Source organism: Hippopotamus amphibius, chromosome 11, assembly GCF_030028045.1.
Source record: "Hippopotamus amphibius kiboko isolate mHipAmp2 chromosome 11, mHipAmp2.hap2, whole genome shotgun sequence".
In the NCBI taxonomy this organism is placed as follows: domain Eukaryota; kingdom Metazoa; phylum Chordata; class Mammalia; order Artiodactyla; family Hippopotamidae; genus Hippopotamus; species Hippopotamus amphibius.
In genome coordinates this window covers 19,398,109-19,420,277 of record NC_080196.1, presented here as the reverse complement: position 1 = coordinate 19,420,277, position 22,169 = coordinate 19,398,109, and the positions used below count along the sequence as shown (strand labels likewise).

The 22,169-nt window shown below is 40.1% G+C and overlaps 2 protein-coding genes across 6 annotated transcripts in view; one reads left to right on the top strand and one right to left on the bottom strand.

Moving 5' to 3' along the window:
• Positions 1–22,169, top strand: part of LOC130831436 (cytidine monophosphate-N-acetylneuraminic acid hydroxylase) — a 285,113-nt gene that overhangs the window by 202,575 nt on the left and 60,369 nt on the right. For 4 of the 5 annotated variants that reach the window (XM_057699576.1, XM_057699579.1, XM_057699577.1 and 1 more), the window contains 3 exons: positions 18,121–18,218; positions 18,462–18,665; positions 22,078–22,169. In XM_057699576.1, coding sequence (XP_057555559.1) covers positions 18,211–18,218; positions 18,462–18,665; positions 22,078–22,169 — 304 coding nt within the window. In that variant the 5' untranslated portion in view covers positions 18,121–18,210. Of the gene's footprint in view, positions 1–17,706; positions 18,219–18,461; positions 18,666–22,077 lie in introns of those variants that run through there. The other variant, XM_057699575.1, reaches the window with a different exon arrangement.
• Positions 9,058–9,655, bottom strand: LOC130831437 (thymosin beta-4-like). The gene has a single exon (XM_057699580.1). It carries the CDS (start codon positions 9,590–9,592, stop codon positions 9,458–9,460), a length of 135 nt encoding a protein of 44 aa, XP_057555563.1. The 5' UTR covers positions 9,593–9,655; the 3' UTR covers positions 9,058–9,457.

Below are 22,169 nucleotides of genomic sequence, written 5' to 3'. Positions count from 1 at the left end.
CTGGTTCTTTGAAACTGGGACATTTGTAGAGACATGGTTGGACCTAGAGACTGTCATACAGAGTGAAATGAGTCAGAAAGAGAAAAACAAATATTGTATAGTAACACATATATGTGGACTATAGAAAAATGGTACAAATCAACTGGTTTGCAAGGCCGAAATAGAGACACAGATGTAGAGAACAAACACATGGACACCAAGTGGGGAAAGCGGGAAGGGTTGGGGGGAATGAATTGGGAGATTGGGATACCAAATTGTACACTCTAAATATATGCTGTTTATTGCCTGTTAACAGTATCTCAATAAAAGTTCTAAAAAAAGAATTTTATAATAATGATGTTCCTTAGGATAAATTTCTGGAAGTGAAATTATTGAGGCTTATATATATGTATGTATTACTAAAGTTCTGTGGAAAATGCCATTAGTATCTTGGAAAGTGATTGCATTAAATCTATAGATTGCCTTGGGTCATATGGTCATTTTAACGATATCAATTCTTCCAATCATGAGCACAGTTTATCTTTCTATTTGTTTGTGTTGTCTTCAATTTCTTTCAAAGGTGTCCTAGTTTTCAGAATACAGGTCTTTTACCTCCTTAGTTAGATTTATTCTAGGTATTTTTTTTTGACATGACTGTAAATGAGATTGTTTCCTTAATTTCTCCTTCTGATAGTTCATTGTTAGTGTATATAAACACAATAGATTTATATTCATTTTGTATCCTGCAACTATAGTGAGTTCATTGATGAGTACTAGTAGTTTTTTTGTGGCATTTTCAGGGTTTTAGTATCATGTCATGTGCAAACAGTATCAGATTTACTTCTTCCTTTCCAATTTGGATGCCTTTTATTTCTTTTACTTGTCTGATTGCTGTGGCTATGACTTTCAGTATTATTCAGTTGGCCAAAAAGTTCATTTAGGTTTTCCGAATATGTTGAAAAATGGTTAGAGTGGGCATCTTTGTCCTGTTCCTGATCTTAGAGGAAATAATTTCAGTTTCTCACCATTGAATATGATGTTTGCTGTTGGCCTGTCATTTATGGCTTTTATTATGTTGTATGTTCCATCTATACCTACTTTGTTGAGAGTTTTTCTTTTTTTTAAATCACAAATGGATGTTGAATTTTGTCAAAAGGTTTTTCTGTGTTGATTTAGATGATTATATGGTTTTTTTTCTTCAATTTGTTAATGTGGTGCATCACATTGATTGATTTGTGGAAAAGCAATCATTGTTGCATCCCTGGAATAAATCCCTCTTGATCATGGTGTATGATCCTTTTAATGTGTTGTTGAATTCACTTTGCTAACATTTTGTTGAGGATTTTTGCATCTATGTTCATCAGTAATATTGACCTGTAATTTTCTTTTTTTGTGGTATATTTGGCTTTGGTATCAGCATGTTGCTGTTCTTGTAGAATGAGTTCAGAAGCATTCCTTCTTCTGTAATTTTTGGAACAGTTTGAAAAGGATAGGTGTTAACTTTTACTCAAATGTTTAGTAGAATTTACCTGTGAAGCCATCTGGTCCTGGACTTTTGTTTTTTGGGAGGTTTCTTTCTTCTTTCTTTTCTTTTCTTTTCTTTTTTGGTTCAATTTTATCATTGGTAATTAGTATGTTCACATTTTCTATTTCTTCCTGATTCAGTCTTGGGAGATTGAGCATTTCTAGGAATTTGTCCATTTCTCCTAGGCTGTCCATTTTATTGGCATATAATTGTTCATGATAATCTCTTATGATCCTTTTATTTCTGTGATATTGGTTATAACTTCTCTTTCATTTCTGATTTTATTTACTTGAGCCCTCTCTTTTTCTCGATGAGCCTGGCTAATTTTTTTAAATCAATTTTGTTTATCTTTTCAAACAACCAGCTCTTAGTTTCATTGATCTTTTCTATTTTTTAGCCTCTATTTCATTTATTTCCACTCTGATTTTTATGATTTTCCCCCTTCTACTAAATTTCAGTTTTGTTTGTTCTTCTTTTTCTACTTCCTTTAGGTGTATGGTTAAGTTATTTATTTCAAATTTTTCTTGTTTCCTGAGATAGGCTTCTATGCCTATAAACTTCCCTCTTGGAACTGCTTTTGCTGTGTCCCATAGATTTTGGATCATTGTGTTTTTGCTTTCATTTATCTTCAGCTATTTCTTGATTTCTAGTTTGATTTTTTTCAGTGACCCATTTGTTTCTTTAGTAGCATATTGTTTAGCCTCCATGTATTTGTTTGTTGTAGTTTTTTTCTTGTGGTTGATTTCTAGCCTCATAATGTGGTTGGGAAAGATACTTGGTGTGATTTTAGTCTTCTTAAATTTACTGAGACTTGTTTTGTGGCCTAGACTGTGATGTATGCTGGATAATGTTCCATGTGCACTTGAAAAGAATGTGTATTCTGCTGCTTTGGGATGGAATGTTCTCTATATATTGAATAAGTACATCTGATCTAATGTGTTGTATAAGGCCAGTGTTTCCTTACTAATTTTCTCTCTGGATGATCTGTACATTGATGTGAGGGGGTGTCAAAGTCCCCTACTATTAATGTGTTACTGTCTATTTCTCCCTCTATGTTAATATTTGCTTAATATATTCAGGTGCTTGTATGTTGGGTGCATATGTGTTTACAATCATTACAGCTTCTTCTTGAACTGACCCCTTTAACATTATGTAATGTCCTTCTTTGTCTCTTGTTACAGTTTTTGTTTTAAAGTCTATTTTGTCTGATATTGCTACCCCAGCTTTCTCTTTTGTTTCCATTTGCTTGGAATACAATTTTCTGTCTCCCTCACTTTCAGTCTTTGTGTGTCTTTAGATCTGTTGTGAATCTCTTGTAGGCAGCATATGTATAGGTCTTGTTTTTGTATCCACTCAGCCACTTTATGTATTTGGATTGGAGTATTTAGTCCATTTACATTTAAAGTAATTATTGATAGGTACATATTTATTGCCATTTTGTTAATTATTTTCTAGTTGTTTTTGTAGCTCTTCTTTTGCCATCTTCTCTTGTGATTTGATGTTTGTCTTTAGTGTTATGTTTGGGTTCTTTTCTCTTTGTGTGTGTGTGTGTGTGTATCCATTACAGATTTTTAGTTTGTGGTTACCATAAGGTTTATATATAGCAATCTATATACATGGTCAATTACTTTAAGTTGCTAATCTCTTAAGTTAGAATGCATTTTAACAATTCTGCTTTTTTACCCACCCCCTCTGTTTTGATATCATATTTTACATTTGTTTTGTGTATCCCTTAACTACTTATTGTGGATATAGATTGTTTTACTACTTTTGACGTTTAACCTTCCTACTAGCTTTATAAGTGGTTTACTTACTACCGTCACTGTATTCTGCCTTTACCAATGAAATTTTTTCTTTCATAAATTTCACATTCTAGAACAGGCCTTTCCTGTTCTGCTTAGGGAAGTCCCTTTAACATTTCTTGTAAAACTGATTTGGTGGTGCTGAACTCTTAGCTTTTGCTTATCTATAAAAGTCTTGATTTCCCCTTCAAATATGAATAATAGCCTTGCCAGGTAGAGTTTTCTTGGTTGTAAGTTTTCTCATCACTTTAAATATATTGTGCCACTCCCTTCTGGCCTGCAGAGTTTCTGCTGAAAAGGCAAATGATAGTCATGGAATTCCCCTTGTACATAACTAGTTGCTTTTCCCTTGTTGATTTAATATTCTCTCTTTATCTTTAATTTTTGCTACTTTAATTACAATGTGTCTTTAGGTTGATCTTGTTGGGGACACTGTGTTTCCTTAACCTGGATGTCTGTTTCCTTCCCAAGTTAGGGAAGTTTTTCAGCTATTACATCTTCAAACATGTTTTCTGTCCCTTTCTCTCTCTCATCTCCTTTGGGACTCCTATAAGGTGAATGTTAGGATGCTTGATGTTGTTCCAGGTCTCTTAAACTGTCCTTGTTTAAACAGCTTTTTTTTCTTTTTTATGTTCAGCTTGAGTGATTTCCACCACTCTATCTTCCAGTTCACTCATCAATTCCTCTGTATCATCTAATCCACTGTTGATGCCATGTAATGTCTTTTTTATTTCAGTTATTGTGTTCTTCAGCTCTATTTGGTTCTTCTTTATATTTTCTAACTCTGTTAAAAACTTCTAACTTCTTATTTTGTTCATCCATTCTTCCCTTGAGTTCTTTGAGCATCTTTTTGATCATTAACTTAAACTCTTTAGGTGGATTGCTTACCTCCACTTCATTTAGTTCCTCTTCTGGGGTTTTATCTCATTCCATAGGTTGGAATATATTCCTCTGTCATCTCATTTTGCTGAATTCTCTGTTTTTATTTCTACATATTAGGTAGGTCAGTTACACTTATTGATCTTGGAGGAATGGCCTTATGTAGGAGATGTCCTTTGGGGCCCAGCAGTGCACACTGCTTTGGTCACCAGAACTATGCTCTAGGGGTGCCCTTTGTGTCGGTTGTCTGAGCCCTGCTGTTGGGACGAGCTTATTATTATGGCCACTCTGATAGGCTTGGCTGGCCTGCAGCCCAGTTGATTGCCAGACCACACCTAGTGAGAAACTTGCCAGCCGATGAATAGGTGAGGCTGGATCCTGAGGTGGCTGGCTGAGGAACTCAAGATGTCCTGGAGCTGGAGCAGGCCAGTCAGTGGGCAGAGATAAGTCACAGAGGCAGCTGAATGAAGAGCCCTAGGTAGTCCTGGGGCTAGTGCTGAACCTCTGGTGGGTGGAGCTGGGTTCCAGGGTGGTTGGCTACAGGCTGCAAGGCCGCGAGGTTTCCAGGGCTAATACTGGCTTCCTGGTGGGTGAGACCAGTTCCTGGTGCTAGTGCTGGCTGACAGGTGAGTGTAGCTGGATTCAAAACAGTTGGCTGAGGGGTTCAAAGTGTCCTGGAAATGGTGTCAGCCAGCTAATGCAAGGGGCTGGGTTGGGAGGCTGTAGAGCCCTGGAGAGTCCTGGGGCTAATGCTGGCCCACTGGAAAGTGTGGACAAATCTCAGGGTGGCTTGCTGAGAGGCCCCACATGTCTTGGAAGTGGTGTCAGTCCGCTGTTCCAAAGGGCTTGGTATAGGGTAGCTTGTCACTGGGTCCCGGGTGGCTGGTTGTGGGGCCATGGGATTCCCAGGACTTGTACTAGCTCCATGGTGGGTAAGGCCAGATCCAGATGGCTGGCTGACAAGCCCAAGGTGTCCTGGAGCTGGTGCTGGCCAGCTGAATCATGAGGAGGCTGACTGTAGAGCCCCTAGAGTCCTGGGACTAGTGCTGGCCCACTGTTGAGCAGAACCAGATCCTGGGTGGCTGGCTGAGGGGCCCAAGGTGTCCTGGAGCTGGTGTTGACCAGCTGTTGGGTGAGGCTGGGGCACAGGGAGGCTGACTGAAGAGCCCTGGTGGATGCTGTGGCTACTGCTGGACTACTGGTGGGTGGGCCCAGATTCCCAGTTAGCTGGCTGAGGGACTGTAGTGTTCCAGGGGCTGAAGTCAGGCCCCTGTTGGGTGAGGCAAGGTCCAAGGTCTAGTGATGACTCATTGGTGAGTAAGGCCAGAGCCTGGGTGGCTGCCTGAAGGACCCAAGTTGTCATGGGGCTGTTTCAGCCAGTGATGAGCAGGACTGGGTCATAGGCCAGCTGACTAAAGAGCCCTAGAGATCTGGGGACTAGTGCTGGAGCACTGGTGAATGGGTCCAGATCTAGCACCACTGGTTGAGGGCCTTGAGGAGTCCTGAAACTGGAGTTTGCCAGCCGTTGGGTTGGGTTGAGTCATGGGGCTGCTGACTACAGAGCCCCAGGGGGTCCCAAAGCAGTGCTGGCCCACTGGTGAGTGGGGGCAGAACCTGGGGCAGGTGGCTGAAGGGCTGCAGGGTTTCTGAGATGGTGTCAGCCCCCTAGTGGGTGAGGCTGGGTCCCAGGCCTAGGGCTGACCCACTGGTGAGGGGCCAAAAGTTTCCTGGAACTGGTGTCGGCCATTCTTGCTATACCATGTCTCCCCCCTTCCTGCTGGTCTCATTGTGATTCTTTCTTCATATCTTTAGTTGTAGAAGATCTTTTCTTCTTTCCAGTCATCCAGTCTTTCTCACTGATAGTTGCTCTCTCTGTAAACTGTTGTAATTTTGGTGTGCCCATAGGAGGGGGTGAACTTGGGTTCTTCCTGCTCCACCATTTTGGCCACTCCCCATTCTGACCCATTTTTTTAATTGGGTTGTTTGTTTTCTTATTGTTAAGTCTTAAGAGTTCTATATATATATACATCTGATAGCAGCCCTCTATCAGATGTATCTTTTGCAAGTATTTTCTAAACAAATATGATACACACACACAATGGAATATTATTCAGCCTTCAAAAGGAAGGAAATCCTGTTAGTACATGTTAGTTACAATATAGATGAACCTTGAGGACATTATGCTAAATGAAATAAGCTGATCACAAAAGAACAAATACTGTATGATTATACTTATGTGCAGTAGCTAAAGTAGCCAAATTCATAGAAACAGAAAATAGAATGGAAGTTACCAGGGGCTTAGTGGCGGGGAGGGAAATGGGGAGTTGCTGTTTAGTGAGTATAGAGTTTCGGTTTTGCAAGATAAAAATTTTTGGAATTTTGTTGCACTTAACAATGCAAATATACTTAACAGTACTGCAATGTACACTTAAAATGGTTCAGATGGTAAGTTTTACGTTAAGTGTAGTAAAACAATTAAATTGTAGTAAAACAATTAAATTGTAGTAAAACGAATTTTTAAAAATTTGTTATATTTCTCTCTACCAGAAATAACTCATCCGAAAATAAAATTACAATGATACCAATTACAATGGCAGCAACAGCTATAAAATATCTAAGAATTAGCTATGAAAAAGTGAAATTTCAAAACCATAATAAAGAGCAAACAAGATGATTTGAATAAATGAAGTACCCTCTGCTTTTTCATGGGATTAAAAACAACAACACTCCTAAGTTGCTTATTATTATTATTATGTTTTTTGCCATGTCGCTTGGCTAGTGGGATCTTAGTTCCCCGTGCTGAGTCCTAACCACTGGACCACCAGGGAATTCTCCTAAGTTGCCATTCATATGTGCCATTAATTTGATTTTTCCCTTAACGGATCTGTGACCTTTGGAAACATTTTCACATCATTTGTTTACACGGACTGCATATTTCATTCTTGTGAGTGTATTCCTTCATTCACCAGATATTTACTGGGTAGCTACCACATGACAGACACTTTATATCTCAGCCTTCATGGAGTTTACATCCCTGTGAACAGAATACTGAACATCTATCTTCCCATTTAAAATAAAACTAATCTAATTAAGAAGTTATGGGTAGCAAAATGCATTTACAGATTGAAAATTCTGAGGGAGTTGCCTTTTTTTACTGTAGCCCTTTTTCTCAGAGCTTAAACTTCTGGAGGATTCCTGGCTTTATGAGATGGATATAATCCAGATGAATATCATTAACATAATATTTTTAAAAATCAAAACTAAAGCCAAAATTTCATGACAAACAAAATATCAAAATTTTAAAGACAGGATGCTGCACTGCCATGCCATGCCACCATGTCTGAGGCAAAAGGCAAAAATGTATGTCCCTATGTAAGAGTTTTTGTGTATCTTTTAATGCTTATTTTTCACACACATTAAAGTACTTGAAAAAATATTGAAATGTTGAAAAGTAGGTGTACTAAAACTAACATCATTATAGTTTAAATATTTTATTTATACCCAAACCAGATTTTACTATAATTTTACTTTCCTGATTTTAATGGAAAACAATTAATCAATAATAGCCTTAAAAATTGACTTTTGGGGAAAAGTAACCACTAAAAAAATACACAAAAGCATGTATATAAGAATGCACATCAAAAATTTTTGCTTTAGGTTTCAATATACGTTCTCATGGAATTGATAAACAAAGATGTAGTTAGTTCAACCTGCTTTGCACAGTGCACGGAAAACCTTGGAATTTAACACAGAACTTTGGCTAGCTTTGATTGGTTCATTCAATCAAGTAAAACAAAATATTTAGAAAGGTTTTCTTTTTATACTTTTAAGCTAATTATTCCAGAAATTGCCTCAGTGCTTGCTTTGGCTTGGTGTCAGATATTTGTACTCATAAGAATAAAGATAAAGGAACTTCATGAAGCTTAACATGGAATCCTTTCTTTCAAATACATTTAAAACATATATTTGGAAACATTTCAAGTCTACTATGAACAGAATTACAAGGAATTTGGGACTGAAGTGACAGTGAGAATCTGCTTTGAAGAAATGGATCGTATTCAATTATAGAGCTCTGCCTTATTCGTTGAAAATTGGAAGTAGCTTCCCTGTTATTTTCTATTATGGTGTGTTTTTTATATTATTTTAATTTCCTGTTTAAGAAATTTGTGGGACTTCCCTGGTGGCCGAGTGGTTAAGAATCTGTCTTGCAATGCAAGGGACACAGGTTCCATCCCTGATCAGGGAATTAAGATCCCACACCCCATGGGGCAACGAAGCCCACGTGCTGCAGCTACAGAGCATATGTGCTTTGGAGCCTGTGCACCACAACTAGAGAGAAACCCGTGCGCCAAAGAAAGATCCTGTGTGGCACAACTAAGACCCCATGGAGCCAATAAGTAAATAAATAAATAAAACCTGATTTAAAACAAAAAAGAAATTTGCAGTACTTCCAAAAATGAAAGGGAAAGTGCCACAAATATACATGAGCTCCAAATCAATTTTAAATTAACACATGAAAAGAATTTTGACCACTTTTGGTTTGGAGTGGAATGTGGAATTAAACATGCACCAGATATTACCATGGATATGCCAAAAGTTATTTTGAAATCCCTCTTGGCAAAAATTATATTCCACTATGATTCAAAGTTGCATCATAAAGAGAGTTTGTTTAAAGATTGGGGTTGAAGAAATGTAACATTTGTAGTTTCCTTGAAAAAAATATGAAAGATCAAATGCTTTCCTGCTGCAGCTTTTCATAAATTACTCAGACTGAGTGCAGTTGGTTCAATCTTTAAGTAGCTAGCTCTGAAAGATAGGCAGTCTGATAAGTGGTAGGGAGAGAAAACTAGAGATAGATTTTTTTTTTCAGGTTTTAAAACTTTTAATTTGCATATTAAAAAAATTGTGCATTCCAATAATTAAAATCATTTGAACAACAAAAAAAAAGGCATTCTGATTAAACTGCATTTTACAGCCCGCAGGACTCCTTGGACCAGCTTGCTTTTATTCTAGATTTCACTGTCGTCCCACTTCCTCCTTCACCAACATGCAAGTTCTTTTCCTTCCCTGCCAGCCAGACAGGCGGATGGGGAGAGGCAGGCACGGCCTTCGTTGTCAGTAGTTCTCCATTCTTTGATGTGAAAAGGGGCAGCACAGTCATTTAAACTTGATCCAACCTCTTTACATCTTACAAAGTTAAACAGCTAAAAGAAGTAAAATAAGAAGGCAATGCTTGTGGAATGTACAGTGCATACTGGCGGCGCACGCCTCATTACGACTCGCCTGCTTGCTTCTCCTGTTCAATCGTTTCTTTTGAAGGCAGTGGATTTTTCTCTTGCATTTCTGTTTTCTTCAATTTCGGCTTATCGAATTTCTCAATCTCAGCCATATCGGGTTTGTCAGACATGGTTGCAGAGGAAGCGGAGCGAGCTGCGAGCGAGCAAAGTCGGATCCATGCAGTGGTCACCGCCGAGTCGAGATAGAGTATTTTTAAAAGCATCTATGTGCAAGTAAGCAGGGCAGTGCACGGATACTAGGTTATAATATTCTATAGAATAGTAACACACATTTAGAAGTGCTAGACTTATGGTAACTAGACTTATCATGGTGATCTTTTTTTTTTATAAATTTATTTATTTAGTTAGTTATTTTTTATTGGCTGTGTTGGGTCTTTTTTGCTGTGTGCAGGCTTTCTTTTAGTTGCAGTGAGTGGGGACTACTCTTCGTTGTGGTGTGCAGGCTCCTCATTGCCGTGGCTTCTCTTGTTGTGGAACACAGGCTCTAGGTGCGTGGGCTTCAGTAGCTGTAGCACATGGGCTCAATAGTTGTGGCTCACGGGCTCTAAAGCGCAGGCTCAATAATTGAGGCACATGGGCTTAGTTGCTGCACGGCATGTGGGATCTTCCTGGAGCAGGGATCAAACCTGTGGCTGCTACATTGGCAGGTGGATTCTTAACCACTGTGCCACCTAGGAAGCTTGGTGATCATTTTTAAATGTATAGAAATATTGAATCACTATGTTGTGCACCAGGAACTAACATAGTGTTGTAGGTCAGTAACACTATAAAGACAAAACAAAACTCGTAGAAAAAGAAATCAGATTTGGTACCAGAGGCAGGGGATGGAGGGAAGAGGAATTGGATGAAGGTGATCAAAAGATACAAACTTCCAGTTGTAAGATAAATAAGTACTTGGGAGGGGGGTGGTGGTGTTGGTGGCAGGATGGCAGAGGAGTAAGACATGGATCACCTTCCTCCACAAAAATACATCAAAAACACACCCACTTGGGAGTGGCTCCTGGAGAACACCTCCTGAATGCTGGCAGGAGACCTCAGACTGCCAAAAAGGCAAGAGAAATTCCATGTAATCGGGTAGCACAAAGGAAAGAAGGGGAAAAAAAAGACAAATAATTCTGAAGAGACCGGTCCATCTGGGAGGGAGCTGTGAGGAAGGCTTCCACACACGGGGGAGCCCCCTCGCTGGTGGAGAAGGACAAGGGAAGCCTCGGAGCCCCCAGAAGAGAGAGCAACAGTAGGTTGGCTGAGAGCAGAGCAGAGAGATCCCTGCACGGAGGTGTCAGGCAGCACTCCCCAGCCAGAGAAGCTAATCTGCTCACCCGCGGCAGAGGTGGGGCCTGGGCACTGAGGCTTGGGCTTTGGAGAACAGTCCCCAGGGAGAGAACGGGGGCTGGCTGCATGAGAAAAGCCTGGTGGGCTGGTGTGCCAGCAAAATAGGGAGTTTGGGGAAAAACCTGCGACAGACAGAGAGTCAGGGGACTTTTGTTTCAGAGTATTTGGGAGGAAATTCCCTCTCCGTGAACCCACAGGCGGCGGCTAAGGGGCATGACTCGCAGTTGCTGGCTCGAAAAGCCTGCAGTCCCGAGCCCCCACCTGCCCTGTGCACCGCTGATGGGTCCTGCTAAACATCCACCCACCTGCCTTGTTCCCCCACCCCTGCCACCACACCGCTGGCCCGGGGGCTGCTGGATCGAAAAACCAGCCAATCCTGCGCCCCCCTGCCCACTCTGCATGCTGCTGGGATGTGCCAAACGCCCGCTCACCTGCCTTCCGCCCCACTCCCCTGCCGCCGCGCTTGCCTACTCACGACCCGTCCAGCCACAGCCACCAAGGGTCCCGTATGTAAGGCAAGTTATTGGCCACACACTCCTGGCAGCAGGCAAAGCCCACCAACACCAAGGGTCCTGCGATCAAGACCAGCTTCACTGGGAGAATGCACAGCACATCTCAGGCTCAAACTGAACTCTGCTGCTGCAAGCAACTGGGGAGATTACAGTTAGCCTACCCTCCCTACCTCCAACCTGAAGTTGCAAGTGAGCCCCAATCACCCTCTTTCACCCCCTCTTGCCTGGGTGGGGCACCGACTCCTGAAAGCAACCCACATGCAAAGTAGGGACTAACACCAAAACTGATACCCGACGTCTGCAGAACCAAAGAAGAGACATAGAAACAGTGACAGGAGGAGCAGATTTAATGCCCACAATAACATTGAAAGAACCTGCATCTGTGGATCATCTCATTAGACGAGTGTTTCTACAATAGAGACTGTGGACATAGGGGACAACTGGAGACTGTGGGGACAAATACACACAAGACTAATACCAGATCACAGCCTGAGCTCTCCACAGCCTGAACTCTCCACTTAAGACTAATACCAGACCACAGTCTAGGTATGGCTCACAGCAAGGGCAGAGCCATACCTAGAAGTATTGGAGGACTTTTTGGTATGTTTATCTTGTTTCTGGTTTTAGGTATGTGTTAGTTAAACTTTTAATGTATATATGTATATGTGAATCTGCTGGTAATTGGTATGAGTACTTTCTTCTTTCTTCTTTGCTCTCTCGTTTTCTCCTCTTATTGGTTCTTTTCCTATTCTCTGTCTGCAAGTACAAGTGTGCACATCCCCTTGTGTGATTTTGACTGATTAGAGTTGCTTTTAACACCAATCTTGGGGATCTGTCTGCCCTTTCCCTTTCTTCCCCCTTTCTTCCTTTTTTTCTTTGCTCTCCTTCTACCTCCTTTTTCTCCATGCCGTGCAGCTGCCAGGGTCATGGTGCCCTGGCCAGGGGCCAAACCTGGACCTCTGAGACAGCAGAGCGGAGTCCAGGACATTGGATGGCCAGAGAACTCCTGAGCCCATGGAATATTCATTAGCAAGTGCTCCCCAAGAGTTCTCATTCTCAACAACAAGCTGCAAACCCAATCAAAGATAAGCAAGCTCCAGTGCTTGACACCTCAAGCCAAACAGAACAGAGATAAGAGGAATTTCTACTAAGCAGAATAGGGAAAGGAGACAGCAAATATGATAAATTAGACAAAATGAGAAAACAAAGAAACACCTTGCAGGCAAAGGAGCAGATAAACATCCACAAGACCAAATAAAGGAGGAAGAAACTGGAAAATTGCCTGAGAAAGAATTCAGAGCAATGATAGTAAAGATGACCCAAAATCTCAAAAACAAAATAGAGAAAATACAAGAAACATTTAATAAGGACCTAGAAGAACTAAAGAGCAAACAAACAGTAATGAACAACACAATAACTGAAATTAGAAATATTCTACATGGTATAAACAGCAGAATAACTGAGGCAGAAGAACGAGTAAGTGAGTTGGAAGATAGAATGTGGGAAAATAACTGCCACAGAGCAGGAAAAAGAAAAAAGAATAAAAAGAATGGAAGACAGTCTCAGAGACCTCGGGGATAATATTAAGCATAGCAACATTCGAATCATAGGCATCCCAGAAGAAGAAAAGAAAGGGTCTGAGAAAATATTTGAGGAGATTATGGTGCAAAACTTCCCCCACATGGGAAAGGAAATTGTAAACCAAGTCCAGGAAGTGCAGAGAGTCCCATACAGAAGAAACCCAAGGAGAAACACATGAGGCACATACTAATCAAACTAATGAAAATTAAACACAGAGAAAAAAAATTAAAAGCAGCAAGAGAAAAGTAACAAATAACATATAAGGGAAAACCCATAAGGATAACAGCTGATCTCGCTGCAGAAACCCTGCCGGCCAGAAGGGAGTGGCAGGAGATAATTAAGTCTTGACAGAGAAAAACCTACAGCCAAGAATACTCTACCCAGCAAAAATCTCATTCAGATTTGACGGAGAAATCAAAAGCTTTAGAGACAAGCAAGAGCGAAGAGAACTCAGCACCACTAAACCAGCCTTACAACAACTCCTAAAGGAACTCCTCTAGGCAGTAACACAAGACAAGAAAAAGGCCTACAAAAACACAGGCAAAACAATGAAGAAAATGGTAATAGGAACATACATGTCAATAATTACATTAAATGTTGATGGATTGAACACTCCAACCAAAAGACACAGACTGGCTGAATGGATACCAAAACAAGACTCATCTATATGCTGTGTACAGGAAACTCACTTCAGACCTAGGGACACATACAGACTGAAAGTAAGGGGATGGAAAAAAGATATTCCATGCAAATGGAAGTCAAAAGAAAGCTGGAGTAGCAATAGTCATATCAGACAAATTAGACCCTAAAGTAAAGACTATTCCAAGAGACAAGGAAGGACACTGCATAATGATCAAGGGATCAATCCCAGAAGAAGATATAACAATTGTAAATATCTATGCACCGAACATAGGAGCACTTCAATACATAAGGCAAATGCTAACAACCATAAAAGGGGACATCGATAGTAACACAATAATAGTAGGAGATGTTAACACGCCACTTTCACCAATGGACAGATCATCCACACAGAAAATAAATAAAGAAACACAAGCTCTACATGAGACATTAGACCATCTTGACATAATTGATATTTATAGGACATTCCATCCAAAAACTACAGAATACACTTTCTTCTCAAGTGCACACGGAACATTCTCCAGGGGCACAAATCAAGCCTCCATAAATTCAAGAAAACTGAAATCATATCAAGCATCTTCTCTGACCACAATGCCAGGAGGCTAGATATCAATTACAGGAAAATAACTGTAAAAAATACAAACACATGGAGGCTAAACAATATGCTATTAAACAACCAAGTAGTCACTGCAGAAATCAAGGAGGAAATCAAAAAATACCTAGAATAAATGACAATGAAAACATGATGACCCAAAACCTATGGGACACAGCAAAAGCAGTTCTAAGAGGGAAGTTTATAGCAATACAATCCTACCTCAAGAAACAAGAAACATTTCAAATAAACAACCTAACCTTACACCTAAAACAATTAGAGAAAGAAGAACAGAAAAACCCCAAAGTGAGCAGAAGGAAAGAAATCATAAAGATCAGATCAGAAATAAATGAAAAAGAAATGAAAGAAACAATAGCAAAAATTAATGAAACTAAAAGCTGGTTTTTTGAGAAGATAAACAAAATTGAAAAACCATTAGCCAGACTCATCAGGAGAAAAAAGGAGAAGAAACAAATCAACAGAATGAGAAATGAAAAAGAAGTAACAACTGACACTGCAGAAATACAAAAGATCATGAGAGACTACTACAAGCAACTATATGCCAATAAATTGGATCACCTGGAAGAAATGGATACATTCTTAGAAAAGTACAATCTTCCAAGACTGAACCAGGAAGAAACAGAAACTCTGAACAGACCAATCACAAGCACTGAAATTGAGACTGTGATTAAAAATCTCGCAACAGACAAAAGCCCAGGGCCGGATGGCTTCACAGGACAATCCCATCAAACATTTAGAGAAGAGCTAACACCTATCCTTGTCAAACTCTTCCAAAATATAGCAGAAGAGGGAACACTCCCAAACTCATTCTATGAGGCCACCATCACCCTGATACCAAAACCAGAGAAAGATGTCACAAAAAAAAGATAATTACAGGCCAATATCTCTGATGAATATAGATGCAAAAATCCTCAACAAAATACTAGCCAACAGAATCTAAAAGCACATTAAAAAGATCATAGACCATGATCAAGTGGGGCTTATCCCTGGAATGCAAGGATTCTTCAACAGAGGCAAATCAATCAATGTGACACATCATATGAACAAATTGAAGGATAAAAGCCATATGATCATTTCAATAGATGCAGAAAAAGCTTTTGACAAAGTTTAACATCCATTTATGATAAAAGCTCTCCAGCAAGTGGACATAGAAGGAAGTTACCTCAACATGATAAAAGCCATATATGACAAACCAACAGCCAACATCATTCTCAATGGTGAAAACTGAAAGAATCTCCTCTAAGCACAGGAAGAAGACAAGGGTGCCCACTCTCACCACTATTATTCAACATAGTTTTGGATGTTTTAGCCACAGCAGTCAGAGAAGAAAAGGAAAGAAAAGGAATCCAAATTGGAAAAGAAGTGAAATTGTCACTCTTTGCAGATGACATGATATTATACATAGAAAACCCTAAAGATTCTACCAGAAAACTAATCCATGAATTTAGTAAAGTAGCAGGATACAAAATTAATGCACAGAAATCTCTTGCATTCCTATACACTAACAATGAAAGAGCAGAAAGAGAAATTAAGGAAACACTCCCATTCACCATTGCAACAAAAAGAATAAAATACCTAGGAATAAACCTGCCTAAGGAGGCAAAAGACTGGTATGCAGAAAACTATAAGACACTGATGAAAGAAATCAAAGACGACGCAAACAGATGGAGGGACATACCATGCTCTTGGAGTGGAGGAATCAACGTTGTGAAAATGACTATCCTACCCAAAGCAATTTACAGATTCACTGCAATCCCTATCAAATTACCAGTGGCATTTTTCACAGAACTAGAGCAAGAAATCTTCTGATTTGTATGGAAACGCAAAAGACCCTGAATAGCCAAAGCAATCTTGAGAAGGAAAGACGGAGCTGGAGGAATCAGGCTCCCTGACTTCAAACTATACTATAAGGCTACAGTGATTAAGAGAGTATGGTACTGGCACAAAAAACAGAAATATAGATCAATGAAACACAGTAGACAGCCCAGAGATAAATCCATGCACATATGGGCACCTTATCTTTGATAAAGGAGGCAAGAATATACAGTGGAAAAAAGACAGCCTCTTTAATAAGTGGTACTGGGAAAATTGGAAAGTTACATGTAAAAGAATGAAATTAGAACACTTCCTAACACCATACACAAAAAGAAACTCAAAATGGATTAAAGACCTAAATCTAAGGCCAGATACTATAAAACTCTGAGAGGAAAACATAGGCAGAACACTCTATGACATACATCAAAGCAAGATCCTTTTTGAGCCACCTCCTAGAATCATGGAAATAAAATCAAGAATAAACAAATGGGACCTCATGAAACTTGAAAGCTTCTGCACAGAGAAAGAAACCATAAACAAGACAAGAAGACATCCTTCAGAATGGGAGAAAATAGTTGCCAACGAAGCAATGGACAAAGGATTAATCTCCAAAATATACAAGCAGCTAATGCAGCTTAATACCAAAAATCTAAATAAACCAATCCACAAATGGGTGGAAGACCTAAACAGACATTTCTCCAAAAAGGACATGCAGGTGGCTAACAAACACATGAAAAGATGCTCAACATCACTAATCATCAGAGAAATGCAAGTCAAAGCCACAATGAGGTGTCACCTCACACCGGTCAGAATGGCCATCATCAAAAAAACTGGAGACAAATGCTGGAGAGGGTGTGGAGAAAAGGGAATCCTCCTGCACTGTTGGTGGGAATATAAGTTGGTAGAGCCACTATGGAAAACAGTTTGGAGGTTCCTTAAAAAACTAAAAATGGAACTACCATATGACCCAGCTATCCCACTACTGGGCATTTACCCAGACAAAACCATAATCCAAAAAGAAACATGTACCATAATGTTCATTGCAGCACTATTTACAATAGCCAGGCAATGGAAGCAACCTAAATGTCCATCAACAGATGAATGGATAAAGAAGATGTGGCACATATATACAATGGAATATTACTCAATTATGAAAAAGGATGAAATTGAGTTATTTGTAATGAGGTGGATAGGCCTAGAGACTGTCATACAGAGCAAAATAAACCAGAAAGAGGAAAACAAATACCGTATGCTAACTCATATATACGGAATCTTAAAAAAAAAAAAAAAGGAAATACTGATGAACCCAATGACAGGGCAAGAATAAAGATGCAAATGTATAGAACAGACTTTAGGACACAGGGTGGGGTGGGTGGCAAAGGGGAAGCTGGGACGAAGTGAGAGAGTAGCATTGACATATATATACCACCAAATGTAAAATAGAGAGCTCGTGGGAAGCTCCTGCATAACATAAGGTGATAAACTCAATGATGGGTGATGCCTTAGAGGTCCAGAATAGGGAGGGTGTAAGGGAGTCACAGGAGGGTGGAGATATATGTATAAATACAGCTGATTCACTTTGATGTACCTCAAAAATTGGCACAGCAGTGTAAAGCAATTATATTCCAATAAAGAGCTTTAAATAAATAAATAAATAAATAAATAAATAAATAAATAAATAAATAAATAAATAAAGTACTGGAAATGTTATGTACCACAGGATAAACACAACTAACCCTATGTTATATATGAAAGTTGAGTAAATCCTAAGATTTCTCATCACATCTTTAATTTTGTATCTATATGAAATGATGGATGTTCAGTAAAAGAAAAAGAAAGAATAAATTTCAATGTCTTCTGGAAAGTAAAAAAAAAAGAAGTGTTAGACTTGACCTGGCGTGGGGGAGTGGGTAGCTTGGAAGGCTTAACTGAGGGAGGGATGACTGAGTTATGTTTGAACCTAAAGGGTGACTCTCAGTGGGAAAGGAGAGGAGGTCCAGATGCAAAAGCATGGAGGCAGGGAGAGCAGAGTGGGTTCTTGGAACTAAACACTGTGTAGAATTTGGCTTCTGAAAGAGACATAGTAGAGGAGAAAGCAGTATAACGGAAATACTGAGCTGGGGCCACACCTTCTTTTCTCACGCAGACTACTAGCTTGTGGAAGTGAATGAGTCACAGAGGCTGAAGGACCAACTGCCATTCTTTGAACACACCCAGAGAGGGGCAACGACAGACTATGGGCAGGCAAGTGAGAGGGGCATGAGCTCTCTGGGAACGTGGAGATCGACCCTCGACAAGCGGGATGGGCATTTAAGGGAGGGGAGAAAGTTCCCTGTCGGGTGCCACTCAGCCCTGGGTACGTGGAGGGATGGCCTTAAAAAGCAGTTTAATAAAAAAAAAGAGGTTTTGAGCTGTCAATGCCAAATCATGCTTTTCTAAAACCTAACAGTATCACTCTTTCCTCTCAAAATGTTTGCCTTTTCATAGCATTGAACAAACGACCGAGATCCTGTTGTGTCTCTCACCCGCTGAAGTTGCCAGTCTCAAGGAAGGAATCAATTTTGTTCGAAATAAGAGCACTGGCAAGGATTACATCTTATATAAGAATAAGAGCCACCTGCGAGCATGCAAGAATATGTGCAAGCACCAAGGAGGCCTGTTCATAAAAGACATTGAGGATTTAGAAGAAAGGTAACATGAGTCCTTTGCTTTCTCCCTGGTGACCCTTCTTACAATTAGATTTGGCAGGAAATATGCTCGTTGAGAAAACAAATGAACCAACTGACATTATTCCTCCTAGCAAATTCGTAACGTTTACTTGTGCTCATTTAGGACATCTTTCTGATCTCAAAACGTTATGACTTTTGCTTAATTTCCCACTCTCTCTTAAGAACTCTAATTGAAAATTGATTTCTAGCTTGATAAACAGTGACATTTCTAAGGCACGCGTGTCTGTGTGTGTGAGTGGTTGGGTGTGTGTAACAGCTTTTATTTTGCAAGATGCAAGCCTCCTTTGGGTTTCCTTTCCTGCTCCCCCAGAAGTATGAGTGGGGTGGGGCCTTATCCAAACACTGCTGGAGAGCAGATAGACTTTCCCTGACTGCCTCATGGTGATTAAAATCCCCAAACGGCAGAGCCCAACTGTACCTGCCCTGAACAGCGGCTCTTCTGATCATCTCTTGGAAGGGCTAGTGCTGGGACCCCTCTCCCTCGCATCCCTTGATTAAGCCTGCATATAGATCACCTCCCTCCTCAGTGCAGGAGCAATACCAGGACAGGATTGTTGTGCGTTGTTTGTTTGTTTTCAGTGACTGCCAAAGAGATAGCAGCACTGCCTGGCAGAGGCGGGGAGAGTTCTGGGTGGGGGATGCTCTGTCAGCCTGATGCCCAACACCAGCAACGAATGAGTGGTTGACCCCACCTTTTCAAGGTTCGCTTCAGCCTAACTTGACCTGGGTGCTTTTTAGCCATTCTCATGTCAGGCTTGTCTTCCACTGTGTTGTTAATCCGATTTTTCAGGTCATCTATGTGCAGTGTAGTGCAGGTGGACCTAGAGGTAGCTGGGTAGTTGTCTAAGAGCTCCCTGCTATAATTGTACAGAAGACCATCTAGAGTGTTCTTACACCTGCACACAGATTTGCTTCACCGCATACTTAGTTTCAGGGCCCAGAAGCACGCTATTAGATTTCTAAATGTAAATAAACACTGCTGTACCTGTAGCTTGCTTGGCTCCTCTGATGGGGTTGCTAGATTAGGCAAATAGAAGGCTCCCCGTTAAATTTGCATTTCAGAAAAACAACACATACATTTTTAGCACAGATATGTTCAAAGTATTGCACGGGACAGTTTTAGTGGCAACTCTACTTTAAAAGAGCTTCATGGTCATTTGCTGACAGCCCTGTTTTGTGTCCCATCCATCTTCTCAGTGGCTTCAAGTTAGAGAAACCTCAGACATGGCTTGTTCTGTCTCTGATAAGCTTCTGCAGGCACTCTCGGAGCCTGAGGTTTTCTGATCGTTGCAGTTTGGGGACCCTGGTTTTCCGCTCTCCTTTTCTGTCCTTAGTGGGTTTTTCACGTGGTGCTCACTTAGCCACCGTTTAAGGAAGTGTCGCAGCTTTGTGATTAGGAACATAATCCCTCCTCACAATCTGCCCTGTTCAGAAGCCTGGCCCCACTTACCAGCTCTGTGAACCTGGACACATTTCTAAGCCTTTCTGGACCTTGAGCCTCTCCTCTATAAAGTGAAAATGAGAGTATTACCTACTCTGGCTGGCTGCTGAGAGGATTAAGTGATTTCAAACACATAAAGCATTTAAAACAACGTCTGGCCATATGGAAAGCATTCAATAAATATCAGTTACATTGCTATTACTACTCTGTCATGAGTTTCTAGTGTAGCTTAGGAACAGAGGTTATTTACAGGAATCCAGATTGTGCTTGAATCTGGCAATCACTCGTCTCAACAGAGTGCTTGCTTTGCCACAGACTGGCCTTTCTCTCCTTCACCCAAAGCCTTGGGGGTGATAACCCTAGTTTCACCCTAATTTGTGACAGGTTACCCTGGAGCTGACAATTGCCTTAGCCCGCCTGCTCATGAGCAACCAGCTTTATTTTGTCTCCTGACCATTCTCCCAGCTTTATTCCCAGATGCAGCTCACCAAGCATTGATATGATGAAACTCCATCCTCTGAGTAACTCACACCCTATACTCCCCCATCCATCGCTCCAAATTTGACTGCTTCTACTTGGGTTCTCTGTGTAGCTATTCACCCGAGGAATCTCTTGCCTAGGAGACAGTCAAAAGTAACGACCTACCTCTTCTACCCTCCCTACCTCAGCCATCTTCCTTCTTCACACATAACCAAGATCAGCAACTCTCGTAAGCTGTGGTTCTCATTTTTAAAAATCTAACGACTTTTCACATGCTCTTTGCACATGAAGCTATCACCTCCCTCTTGTCTACTTGCTGCCCGTGAGCAGTTAAGATCCTGCCATGTTTCCCCTTTAATGACCCAGCATACTGAAAAGCTGTGTTTGGAATGTTCTCAAGTTTTGAAAGGTTGTTGGCTACTCATTGATGAGAAAGTAGATGTTTCAGAATAATCCTCTATAAAGTGAGGTGTGGAATATGTTTTCTTTTTCTTTTCTTTTCTTTTTTTTTGGTTTATTACTAGAAAAGAGCATGAAAAATTCTTGACATAATTAAGTTTGGAAAAACCACTGTAATTTACTGATATATAAGTTAAAATAGACACTGTTACTTTAAAAAATCTGATGTTTCTGGTTTGACACATGTTTGTTTGTAAAAAGAATTAACTGTTAAAAAAAAAAACTTCACAAGAAACACTACCAAAATAGAGAGGAAATGAAACTTTTACGCCCCAACTTCCACCACCACAACCTGCTCCACTGTCTGGTAAAAAATGTAAAAAAATTACTAAGCCTCCTATTTTGCTACAACCTGATTCTCATGTGGAAATAAGGTTGCCAGATTTAGCGAATAAAAATGCAGAACACTCAGTTAAATTGCAGATAAGCAACGAATTTCCAGTATATGTCAAATATTGTGTGAGACGTGTTTTTAAATTATTTCTTATCTGAAATTCATATTTAACTGGACATCCTGTATTTTATCTAGCAACTGTGCTCTGAATCTTAAACTGTAAGGAAGTCTTTTATCTTCAAAAAATGAAAACTTGACTTGAACTTAGGTTTAATACACTATACTAGGGGCCAAGAGTTGCAGAGTGATTCTAAATCATAGATGTCTTTATTACTACATTCTTTCCTCGGATTGGCCCCAGTTGGATCTTAACCAGCTTAACTTTTGTATGAGAGCCATCCTTAAAGATGACTTTATTCTGATGAGTCTGTTGATCTCTAACATGTATTATTTTGTGACATGGTATTTATCTTCATTTTTAAAATTACCTACTGATGATTAATCTATATTTCTTTGGGTGTTTGAGTAATAGCTGTTAATAGTTTTTCTTTCATGCATTTCATGTTCAGCTATCTACAGTAATTTATAATGCACTTAAGCCTAATAAGATTGATTTTTATTTTCACCATTTCATAAACCTACGCACAATTTTTCATCCAGGTCTGTTAAATGCACGAAACACAACTGGAAGTTGGATGTGAGCACCATGAAGTATATCAATCCTCCAGACAGCTTCTGTCAAGATGAACTGG

Bases quoted from the DNA above. Each gene is read 5' to 3' on its own strand.
- LOC130831437 (XM_057699580.1), bottom strand. From the start codon at position 9,592: ATGTCTGACAAACCCGATATGGCTGAGATTGAGAAATTCGATAAGCCG.